Below are 12416 nucleotides of genomic sequence, written 5' to 3'. Positions count from 1 at the left end.
ATCAGAGGCTTTGGTGCAGTTACATCTTCTGTTATTCCTGGCCGCTGCGGTTGTTTTTTTCAAAACAAAGGCAAGTTTTCTATCCTTTAAGCCTGAGCAGACCAATTCATCTCTCTTTAGATGGGTTTGATGTGGCTTGGGAAACTCAACCAGTTGTTTTCCAAGCATAACTCAGTTACGCTTCCTGTGGCTCAGCCACAGGTCCTCCAGCCTGGCAGCCACTGGGATGTGCAGACCCTTTAGCCTGCTGCAAGGCTGGGAATCAGCCCTTGCCCAGGCAGGTGTCAGCCACCTTCACGCTGCACTGGTTGGACTAAACTTTCCATAATTTTCTGAGTAGAAATGAGCCCCAACCACAAAAAACAGTCAGGGACTGGTGACTACCAGCCCAGAGCTCACAGCTTGGCTTGTCTGTGTCAGTAATTAAACACTACATTCACAGGTCTTGATGGCCACGGAGCCTACAGTATGTGCCAGACCTTGCTGAGGGACGGGGACGCTGGAGGATGCTCACAGTGTAGATCTCCTTGGGTTGGCACCTTAACACAGGCACTTGAAACGCCACGGGAGAAAGAAAACAGTGTTCTGAGCTTTGCTCCCATCAGCCAGGATTCAGCCTCTTAGAAAAGTGGGGGGCAGAAGAAGGGCAGCAGGAATACGTGGGACATGGAGATGGTCTGGGCTCTGCACCCATCCGTGGGCTCCAGAAAAGGTTCCATCCAGGGGCCTCAGCGAGTGCAGAGAGGCAGCATTTGCTAAAGCAACAGAAAACTGCTAAGAGATTGAAGGTTCAGTGGGGGGCTCAAATCAGTTTCAACTGACAAATAGGCAGGGGAGACTATTTTACTCATCACATAATTGTTTTTTACCTTCGAAACTTCTATTTCTCTTTCTCCCCCCTATGAAATCACATGTATTTAAAAAAAGTAAATAAATCCTTAATAAGAGTGAATTAAATGTCTCTGGTAAACCCAAATCACTCCACTCAGAACTTTGTCTCACTTAAAAAGAAAAAAAAAGGAAAAGTTTCAGTTTGACCTGGTTTTTCCTCCCTAATTTTTCAGCTCACACTGTTGGAAATAACAGTCTACATAGGTTACATCATTTGTGAGGAATCTCCTCTCATCTGTCTCCAAATGAATAACAACAAACATTCAAAAAATAATTGAAGTTTTATATATATCCCTTGGCCATTCAGGTGGTATGGCTGGCATGAGACATAGGCACTTTAAACAGCTGTTGTGAATCTTAAGCATAAACTTCCACCCTTTGGCACAGCACCAGGAAATTCTGCATAGGAATATACCTGCTCTGCCTCACAGCAGACACAACCCACGGTGTTTAATATCTTGAGAGTGGACAGCAGAGAAAAGCTGTTTACCCAGGAGACACCCCTGCTTTGTGTGACCCTTCTCCCTCTGTGGGATGAGCATGAGTGAGTGGGGCTTGGGGGAATGTACAGACCCACACACACATAGAGCTCCTCTTCCTCCTGTATCAGCAGATACTTGTGTTGTAGAGTAACCCAGTGGCCTAAAAAAGCCCAACCACCAGTATGCACACACACAACCCCCTATTTTACACACACATTTTCACCTACTCCGACCTTATTTCTCAAAGGCAGGCATGGTAACACAGCGTGCTCTGGGAGCCAAAGTAACCCATGTTTTCTGTTACCCAACCTGTCCCACTAGGGCTGACTCCAATTGCTCAGTCAGATCTTCCTTGGTGGACAAACTCTTCTAAACAACACAAAGACCATCTTCTCCAGCTGGAGTCTAAAATCATGGCTGAATTCCCGTTCCACTGCTTTTGTGAAAGTACAGAGACACCAAATTGAGCAGAGAATCAGGGAAAGCTGATGGACATCACCAGGCACATGGTGCAGAACACCACCCCTATGGCTACACGTGTGCCTGTCAAGCCTTTCTCCAAGAGCTGGTCTAGGCTGGTTGTTTGCCTAAGCCAGACCTAACTTCCACCTTGCCATGTTTCCATGAGCAGGTAAATAAGCTGCTCATGGAAACAGCTGCAAAGACCGAGGCGGTGCAGCAGGCAGGGCTGGGCTGAGCTCAGGCCTCACAGTGCTTTTAGGGTCTTCCCCAAGCTCTGCCCTGCTCCAACATCCACCCACAGACACACAGGGCTCACAGGCATGAGGGCATCCAGCCTGTTTAGACTATGGCCTTAACTCCAGAAGCCAGGGAACATAGACATTGGGTCTTCTTGTCACTTAACTACTAGGGCAGCACCCCTTCCCAAAACTTCATTATTCTGACCTGACTGCTTCCTTCTCCCCTTGTCCCACCTCATGACATTTACTGGAGGATGGATCAGCCAGGCTCCCAGAAGCTGTTATAATTACAGATGCGCAGATATCACACATGCTGATGTGTAAGAGATGCAGCTGAAGAGATCAGTTCCTATCACAGGTAGGCTACACCTGGTCAGGTGCAGAAGGGCAGGGCTAAATCTGCAAACATGCTCCCGAAAGAGGCTGCCCCACTGCTTCACATCTGTGAAAAGTTCATCCAAACTGTCCGTGTGACCCAGCACGAGGGGGGTGATCCTGAGCTAAAGACTGCAAGGACAGCACAGGGAAACAAACATGGATTTCCCATGCCTGTGCTCCCAAGGGATTGTTGCCAAAAGCCAACTGCTGGCCGAGAGGGGCAGATCAGGCTCTGTTGGTCACTCCAGGTCAGAGCCTGCCATGACACTTGCATTTGCATCAACAAGGCAGACACAACAGAACAACAACTCTGCTGCTAAGCAGGAAAGACCACACCGGCTTCGGGGCTCCAGCTGCAGGGATGTGAACTCAGTCACCCACTGACAGTTCTGTGGCAGGGGGTAGGAAGACCACGGCAGCTTGGCAGGGGGCTGGAAGGCACCTTGCACAGAGGCCAGGACACTCTTTGTCCTCTTGGCCAGTGGTAAGCTGCAGGCAGGGCACAACACCACCATGGTGGGTTGTGGGGTGAAGGGTTTGCCATGGGCCTAGCTGAGTTGTGACCACTGACTTTTCACCCTCACAGGGACAGCACGGGAGATTCACCAACCAGAAGGTCTCATTAAACAGCTCTGGTTTGTTCAACATGCTCAAAAAACTCGGACCCACAAAGTTTCCCTCCTGGGCTCAGTGGCTCCTGCGCCCGACAAAGGCAGCCCTGGCATTATCAGCCCATGCCTCTCTCTGATCTCAGCTATCAAAGCAGTGTGACTAATACAGCAGTGTTTCTGAGGCAGTATCTCCAATACACTTTTATTAATGCCAGTTAAGCAGAGTACTGGTTAAAGTGTGCCTGCTCAGAGCTCCATGCACATTGGTGCCCTCACAGAGTGTTATGTCCCACGCTCTTGAGGAGAATCCCAGAATAGAAATTAAATCCTCATTAACAATCTTCAGTTATAAAGTAAATCAAATGCAAAGCCTCCATGGGAAATCTCAACTCATATTCAGGGTGACTGAAGATTTTCTGAAAGGACAAAATGAGGTTAAACACCACAGACAAGCTACTTTTCTGCTCTGGATGTCAGAGTCCACCAGGGCTGCTGACAACCACCTCTAACCAGCTCCTGGCCCGACCTCTGAGCACAGCCCAGGCAGGAGTACCATGTGCCCCACGCACAGGGCTGTCCCTCACTGAGCACAGGATGCATTTCCCCTATTTCTGTTCAGTCTTTGAATGTCTCCTACCCAGAGCACCCTTCTGTCCAACATGAAGGTCTTCTGAAGGTGACATGGTGCAAATTCTTCTCAACTTTTCCCCTGCTTTTGTTGTTAATAAAGTCTGAAAGCAGATGTTCAAATACAAACTCTTAATGTGCACCATCAGCCAACAAATCCCTCCAGCATCACCTAACCCAGGTGAGCATCAATCTCCTCACCACACTGCCTTTCCACAGCCTGAGGAACCTGTCCCACTGCTGTCCAGGAAATACTCCTGTAAACCGATGACATGAGAGACAGAGGCCCCAGTTGCATACCAGTTGTATGACCCCTCACTCCCATGTGCCAATTTCCCATTGTGGAACAGGGAGCAGATCCTCCCTGGTTGCTCCCAGCCTCAGTCTGGAAGAGGAGATACCTTCTGCCCACACTGCTCCAGTCTTTACTGCCCCACCCCTTTGAATTTCTCCAGAAGCAAACAAACCCTGTCGTTCTAAAGTGAAACCATCGGGGCCATGGCACTATTTCAAGGAGAAGAAAGGCACCCATAAAACCTTTCTCACTCTGGAAATCAACTGGGTGTCTCCTCTTGGAGATACTAACACAGCAAATCCCCAGTTGCTCCCAATCCTCCACCCCAGCACTCCTCTAAACTTTCCCCAAATCCTTCCCACGTGAATCAATCTGAAGACAAAGCTGGCAAAGCCTTCCAGCCCCCACCAACCAATTCCACCCTTGGGTCCTGCTCCTGTGCTTGTCTCCAGGTGCCCCAGGAGAGCAGCTCCCAGTAATCCCCTGAGACAGCGGCTGTTGAGTGACCTCCCATGCTTAGCTGGCATGAGGCATCACCTATACAGCTGCCCAACTCCCCCTGGAGCAGCATGAAGTGACCCTGCTTAGCACTGCTCATTTTTCTCCAGGCTTGCAAGGTTTGGAGATTGGTTCAGATAAGCATCCTCAAGCTTGCATGCTTATCTGCCCCATCTCCCAAATAGCTTTGATCTGCAGGATTTGGCTTCAGCTCTCAAAGTTATCTTGGGAAAGCTTGTTCTGGGGAGAGTCATTCTCCTGATTAACAAGAAAATCTTTCTTAGTGGCTTTGAGCATTTCCAGCCCTGGCTGTACCCAGGGAGTGTAGCCATGTCTGCAGACAGAGAGAAGGAAAAGCCAAGCAAGCTTCTCCTTAAAACTCCACTCCAGGGCTTCATCAGCATTCCAGCTAAAATCTGAGGTCAGATATTTCATCTTGCTCCTTTTCCCCACTTTCTGTTTGTGGGGCACTTTACATCATCCATATCCTGTGCAGAATTCTTGGAAGGAAAGCTGGCTGGACTGACCAGGGAAACAAGTTCCTGGATGAGCTTGGTGAACCATGCAGGACAAGGGAGAGGGATTTGTCTGGCTGAGGGCAAGTTTTAAAAGGCACAATTTTGAATTAAACAGCTGAAAGCAAGAGTCCCTCTAAAAGCTCTAATGAAGGAAACACATGCCACACGTAAGTATGTGTTAATGCAGTCAGATACTCATTTTCCAGTTTACTTTCTGCTTGGCCACAGCTTTAGGAAATATTCCTTGGACTGCAATGTATCAAATGTGCTGCTCTTGAAAAACGCTGGCGTGGATTCTCTCACACTCAGCCCACCATCACCCCACTGAGACTCTTCCTTGTGGCAACAACCAGGGAGGAAGAGGAAGATGGTATTAAGGAACAGGAAGAACTACAGAATCAGCAATTAAGTTTATAGTGGGGAAACTGCCCCAAACATTTCCTCCTGGCCTCGCATAAAACTATGCATTTAAAAAATACTACTGAGGGAGGGGAAGGAAGTGTGAACAGCAAAAATATGTACATATGTTTTAAATAATTTTTTTAATTGTTGAGGCAGTAATACTTGGTTCATGGAACTGCAATATACAGAGAGGTGAAATAAATAGCTTATATATATATAATATATATAATATAGCTGGTTTTAAAATATTCCCTTATCATTGGTGTACTAGGTCATCTTGTAGTCACTTGAATGTAGTTAGCAGCATTCTCCAGAAGTGAGCGGGATGCAGGATCACGGAGCCGTGACTCCCTATGTCGTCAGGAGGGTTACAGAGGATCGGTGCGCCGAGAGCTCCATGGGCCTCGTCCCTGCAGCTCCCACCGCCTGTCCTGGCCGGCGGGCAGCAGGCAATAAATAGATTACTGCCAACCGGCACTTGGCGGGGCAGGGTCTCAGTAACTTTGGGAAAGAACTTTGGTTTTCTTTGGTTTTATTTATTTATTTTTAATAATTCTTTTTTTTTTTTCCCCTCTGGGGATATGCTTGAGAAGTTGTCCTTTTCAAAAAAAGCAAAAGAAGCACCTGTGTGTCATCAACAACAAGAAGTCAATTTAAATAGAGCAGTTAATTTCATTTTTCAAGTCACAATAAATCCCGAACAGCTTTCCCCAGCATTTGCCATCTAGTCTTTTATTAATTTTTTTAATTTTTATTTTTTTAAACACAATGTACAAAAATAGAGCTTCTTCCTTATTTTTAATGTAAAAATATTCCTCTGGTGCAGTTTTTTTTTTTTTTTTCTTTTTGTGGTTTCTTATTGTGACACTATTTTGTCTGTTTTTAGCTGGGGTTGGTGGGTCGTATTCTCTTAGTCCTCTTGGTGACTGTTGTGTACTTGAAAGGTTTCTGTATCTCCATTTGCCCCTTTGGGTATCTCTTCATAAAGTGTACATCTTGTTGGTTTTCCCGGGTCTTGGGCCCTTTCCGTGGCCTCCCTTTTTTGGTGAATCCAACATACCAGCCTGAATATTTTGCAGACATCAATGCCGTGTAGTTGTTTTCTAGGACTTTTTCAATGAAGACACACTCCTTACTGGTGCCATCAGGCTGAAAAAGGAAAAAAAAAAGGAAAGAAAAAATAAATAATCCAAATGCAAGCTCAGTGGCCAAAACCCAATTTGGCATAAATAAAATCATCACATCTGGGCCTCTTTTTTGGTTCAAACATTCTTAATGAGAGCCATAACAAGCATTAGTTAAAATCTTTTTTTTTTTTTTTTTAAAGCATGAAAGCGTGAGGTCATAATTTCTTTTTTTAAAATGCTCTTATCCAAGGGGAGAAAAATTTTTCAAAGACAACAGTTAAGTTTATCCAGTCCAGTGCCTTCAGCTGCAAGCAAAGCAAGACATCCAGCTTTGCCTTTTTCCCTTAGGGAGAGAGGATGAATTGAATTTGTGCCAGAGAAACATCATACTTAGAAAAAACCCAAACCCCAGAATCTCACAGGGTCCGAACAACACTGTTTCCCCTTCTATCCCTCACTCCTGAAATACCTTATGGGCTTTCACCCACAACTACCCAAATCCCACTAAAATTATTACAAGCTTCAGTATAAGCCTCCACAGCAATTTGAAAACTCTCCCCCATGTGATCCCAGGGCAACCCCTGGCAGATGGACCACACCTGGTGCTCCAGGGGTGCTGGAGCCACTGGGGTCCCCGGCACCACTCCGGTCCCTGGGACCCTGGAGAGCCCTGAAGCCAAATTGGGCTCAGCTCAGCCTAGAGATCCTACCAGACCCAGAACTGGGCTTTGAACGGCAGAACAAGGATCTCGCATTCAGGACTCTCGCACAGCACAGGCAGCACTGGAGGGAGTGACAGCATCACACAACTGCATCTTCGAGTCCTTGAGCACAAAGGAAATTCTTCTCATCCATAACCTTCTGCCAGAAAACATTTTCCCCTTAAACTGCTGAGTTACTGGTGCTGTACCTAGAACGTCACATGATTTGATTTATGCATCAGAAGATATTCAGAAGATACAGGATAAGTGGATATAAACCATGGCACAGGACTTCATTTAAAGCTCAGTAAAGACAAAGAAAGGATTTCCATCATAGCCCAATTCAGCTTCCCACTGTATCAAATGAGTTTTTTGGAACTGCAGGCCTACATATACTATGAAACCCTGTCCACCCAAACTAAACACTGTCAGACCCCCTCAGTCTTTACCCATCATATCCTGGGGGACAGGGAAGCCGCAGCAGTGTGTGCTGCTCAGCCCCCAGCCCTGGCTGTGCTCAGGGGCTCCTGTGGGCCTGAGGCTGGAGTGAGGAGCCAATCCCTGCATGGTCACCATCCCTTCCCCAAGGACAGCTCAGCCTGCCCTTCCAGGGCAGCCATCCTGAAATGTGCTGCACAATCCCTGTGGAGTTTGCTGGGAAGGGCAAGGGATCAGAAACAGGAGGGAACCGCTCCAGGCCACGTTGCACAGGCTTCCCTGCACCTCTGAGCCCCAAACACCCATGACAGGGGAACCATCAGGCACCATGACCCAGGCTGGAGGCAGCAACAGAGGAAAGCCAGGATGGCTGGTCATCACCAGCCCCCAGGGCCAGCCATTCCTCCAGGACTCCATGCTTTTAGCAGAGCTTCGGTTCCATCCGTGTGACAGAAGGTGATGTTTGCCCTGAAGTCAGCACTGCACCCTCCTGCCTCAAGACTTTCAGCACCAGGGAAGGTCTCATTAAGAGGGCGAATTCTGGCAATTTTTCCAACAGTTCTGCTAATCCAGGGCCTGCACAGGGACTCTGCCTTAGGACCAGCAGTCTCCATCCGGGATAGGCACAAAGGTCCTCATTTTACCATCCACAACTGGAAGTTCACAAATGATTTAATGAACACCAGAACTGGGCAAAGCTTAGTGGTTCCAGTTCCTGGGGGTGTCATTCTCCAAGTCCTGGGTTTGATCAAAGCCACATGAGTGGCAAAGGGGGAAATCAGTCAACACCACAGGGTTCCACCAGATTTCAATGGGAAGCCATAAAACCAGCTCCAGGTTTCTCAGGGCCCAGCCCACTACAAACCCTTCCCCAGTGAGTGGAGAATTTTTTAACAATACCATGGCTGGGATTCAAATCCACCCAAACCCAGGTGCCTGTGAACTGACCGGATCCATACTGCAGGTAATTGGGAGGGTTGTTCCCCCCATGCTCGTGGGAAGGGACTGGATTTGAGCCCTGACCTTGTTGCTAGGAGAATTAAAGGTTTTTCATGCAATTTGGGAGGGTTCCGCTTCTACTGCAATGTCAGTTTTTCACGGAAAATGAAGACTGGAATGAAAAGAAAACATGTGTGTAGGAGGGGGGAACTTATTCTATTAATAACAAAAAAGTATTTACTTATACCTTCAAATTTGCCGACAGAGCCTAAGACGGAGACAGGAGGTGGAGGATTAACAAGGTGCAACTTCAGGCCAACCTCAGGGCTAATTTGAAGTAAACAAGGTGCATGAGATAAAATAACTTCGTTCTGGAAGAGGAAGAGCTAAATGGTTTGATAACATGAAATTACAGCAGCATTTACAAGTACCTAGAGATAAATCAGGATAAGGACTTCACTTCCCCAAACAGAGCATTCCTGTATGTGCTAAAACACGTCACAGACACACAAATGATTTTCAAATACTGACAAGATAATTTTACAGTTTCTTTTATGATCCCCAACAGGCTAAATCATTCACACAAGTTACCTACACCATGAAGAACTGTACTCACAGCAATCTATTAGGGGAAAAATCAATTTGTGAGGGTTTTCAGTAATTTTTAAGCATCAGGTGCCCAACATTTAAAATTTAATCAGTTCCCTACTTCAGCCATAGCAAATCACTCCTTGGGTCTGTCAGCCATCCCCTCACTCCTCCAAAGAGAGGGAGGTCCAAGAGAAAAGGGAGACAGCTTTGGCCAAGCATCACTCCCTGCTCCAGCCACGGGCTAACCCTTCCCCAGGAGCTCCTGGTGCAACTGACCCAGGGCTGCACCCTCCGTCACCAACGCCAGCTGGGAGCTGCTGCCAAGCCACATTTCATACACACTGCACTGGCAGGGATGTGCCCTGCAGAGCACTCACTCTCCAAAACACGGAGCTTTGTGTTTTCAACTGATTCTTGACAATAAAGACATTCTTGAAAGCCTCAGAGCTGCACAGGGGCTGTCTGGCCCAGTGTAATGGCCTGGCCACAGGACAGAGGAAGTCCCACACCCAGCCCCACATCCCTGTCCCCTCCGCAGTAGGAATGAGGGCTTCCTGTGCCCCTCGTGTGCCCCACTGGCTGCTCCTGCCTTTTGGCCTCACCATCCCACTGGCAGCAGCTCTAGCCATGCTCCCTGCTCAGAGCAGGACACTGCAGAGGCACAACCCTGCTCCTGCAAAGGCTCTATGAAAGTCAGAGACCAAATTGTTGGTGTTGGCCCAGGGGCTGCTGCCTGGCCATGCAACAAGGCTGTGCCACCTGGAAGGTCAGTTCTTTGCAAAGAAATCATTCAGAGCATGTTTTTGTTTAAACACAGCCCAGGAACTTTGGGAAGATGTGGTATCTGTTAGCCAAATTTCTGATAAATGTCTTATAAAATGCCTGATCTAAATGCCACCTTCCAGGGAAAGCTCTGGGGCGTGGCCCAGGTCTGTGCAGAGTGAGGGGAAAGCCCAGGCTGAGCAGCACCAAGGGCTGGCTCCAGCCGAGCATCTCCTGGAACAAGGGCTGGGGAGCGGCCCTGCTGGCAGTGGGTCAGTGCCCAGCGCCAGGCAGGGACCTGAGTGGTGCCAGAGTTTTTACAGAGCAGAGTTAGAGCAGCAACACCCCAGGCTCACCCTGCAGTAAGGGGTTCGAGGAGAGGGGGGTTTGAGAAGAGTTTCTGCACCGTGAGCGGGCTCCACCCTGCGCAGCTGAGCGCAGCAGAGCCAAGGGGCCGCACTGGGCCGGGGCTCTCTGAGCACATGGAGCTCACCGAGGAGGAGCCCCGGATTGTTTGTGCAGAGCATTTGGTGAGGGGCTCTCCAGTCTTAAACGTGAAACATGTTGAACTGACACTAAAGCAGAATTAAGTGCCAAAGCATTTGCTGCTTCTACAATTACACTCCGGAGCGCTTTGGTGCTCCTGCTCTCCTTTTTATGACCCAACTTGGTCTTATTGTAGTTTGGCTTTCTCGTTTTAAGTTCTCCAAATGGAAAGGATCAAAGAGCTCTTTGTTGTCGAGGCAGGAGCACTCCTCGGAGCGAGGCATTCCTGCCACAAACAGCTTGCAGCTCAGGGGGAATTCGCGGCCGCTCTGTGCCACCAGCCCGAGCCAAAGCATCAGCAGGTGCAGCAGCCGCCTCCGCCCTCCCCCGCAGCCTGCCACGCCGAGCCACCTGAGCAGCTCTTTATGGCACACCGAGGCCAGGGCAGGTTTTCTCATTTATGCTTCACAAATCTGGCGCAGTGGGCACTGGGAAATCCAAACTTCCCTCGGCTTTTACAGCAACGATGAGCTCGCACCAGCAGCTCGGGTAACAGCGAGGAGCGGGGACAGAAGCCTCCAGGACGGAAAAGTTTCTCTGTTTGCAAAGATCGAGGCACAAATTAGGCTGTTGTTAGCTAAGCTTAGGTTAAAACACTTCCCGTCCTCAAGCGCCACTGTAATTAGGAGCTCTCTGGGTGAGCGACTGGTGATGTTCTGCAAATAACAAAAAACCCCAAACACCACCAAAACGTCCGTGACAACCCAGAAATGCCGGCTTGGCACAGGGCACAGCGAGTCTCAGCAGTCCAGGTGAGAGGGGGCTGAGTCTCAGGTTTAATTATCACCTTTTTGCCAGCTCAGTCCCCAGGCTCAAAGTCGAACTGTGGTGACACCAGCCCTCTGTACAATGGAGAGCATCTCCCTCTGTGAGGGAAGCAAGCCCCCGCCTCCCAAAAATCCTGGAGTAGGGAAAGCTACCACTCAAGCAAAAGCTTTCCAAGAGGTGCACACACCCAGGCTTTTACAAGGAAAACCGCTGAAAAGGGACCCTTCCTGCACCCATCCTTCTCTCCCCCTACACAAACAGGCAGAGTGGGTTCCCAAGCTCTGGCACCCCACCATGCTGGTTTTCATGCCACCCACAGGTGTGAGGCACACCCACAGAGCTCAGCAATCATTTCAAAGGGCTGCTGGAATTCCCTCAGACACTGACACCCTTAGATTCATCCCACTGCGTTACACAGAAGAAATCCCGCCCTGTGTCTCCTAGATTTCACAGCAGTGACAACAGGGAAGGCTTGGGTTTCCAGGAGCAGCACGGCTCAGCAGTCCCCATGAGCTGCTCCTAAAGGATGCCCAGCTGAGGACCCAGGGCTGGTGCCCCAAACACCACTGATAACCCCTGGCAGACCCAGAGCTGTTCCCCCAGCAGTGCCCAGAGATGTGAAGCTTTCAGGAAGTTCCTTCTTGGCAGTTTTGCACAAGCTCAGAGGGCCAATGCCCGGAGCCTCTTCTAGACTCGCTCCACATGGCTTGGAAAATCCCAGGTGGAAGGAGGCAATACAGGAGTTGTGTTAATGTCACAGCTTTTAGTACTGCCCCTCTCCGCCTTGACACACACACCTTTTAAAGGCAGGTCAGAAAATACAATGGGGAGGTGAGCACAGCCCTGCCAGAGCCCACAGTTCTGGGGTGGCAGAACCTGCTCACTCACAGCAGTGAGCCTGAGTGCTCAGCCATCCCCTGCACTTTATGGGCATTATCGGACAGATCCATCAGCAGCATCGTGATGCTCAGCATCTTGGATTTATGACAAGGCATCCTGACCACAGAGACACCTCTTGACCCAAATGCACATTCCTGCTCCTAGAGCAGGCTGTAAATCAGGGAAGCTGCATCCATAACTGCCAAGAGTCACTCAGCCTCATGCGCGTTTCCTCCAGCTCTCTGCCCTCTGAACCTGCACA

The 12416-nt window shown here is 49.0% G+C and overlaps 1 protein-coding gene across 2 annotated transcripts in view; it reads right to left on the bottom strand.

Annotated features, from left to right (window-relative positions):
* Positions 1 to 5440: 5440 nt before the first annotated feature.
* FGF18 (fibroblast growth factor 18) overlaps positions 5441 to 12416 on the bottom strand; it is a 64020-nt gene continuing 57044 nt past the window's right edge. The window contains exon 5 of one of the 2 annotated variants that reach the window (XM_038150421.1): positions 5441 to 6552. In XM_038150421.1, the coding sequence (XP_038006349.1) occupies positions 6286 to 6552 (267 nt within the window). In that variant the 3' untranslated portion in view covers positions 5441 to 6285. The remainder of the gene's footprint in view (positions 6553 to 12416) is intronic. The other variant, XR_005258574.1, reaches the window with a different exon arrangement.

The sequence above is a fragment of the Motacilla alba genome, chromosome 13 (genome assembly GCF_015832195.1).
Source record: "Motacilla alba alba isolate MOTALB_02 chromosome 13, Motacilla_alba_V1.0_pri, whole genome shotgun sequence".
Lineage (NCBI taxonomy): Eukaryota > Metazoa > Chordata > Aves > Passeriformes > Motacillidae > Motacilla > Motacilla alba.
This window is presented reverse-complemented; position numbering and strand designations above follow the sequence as displayed.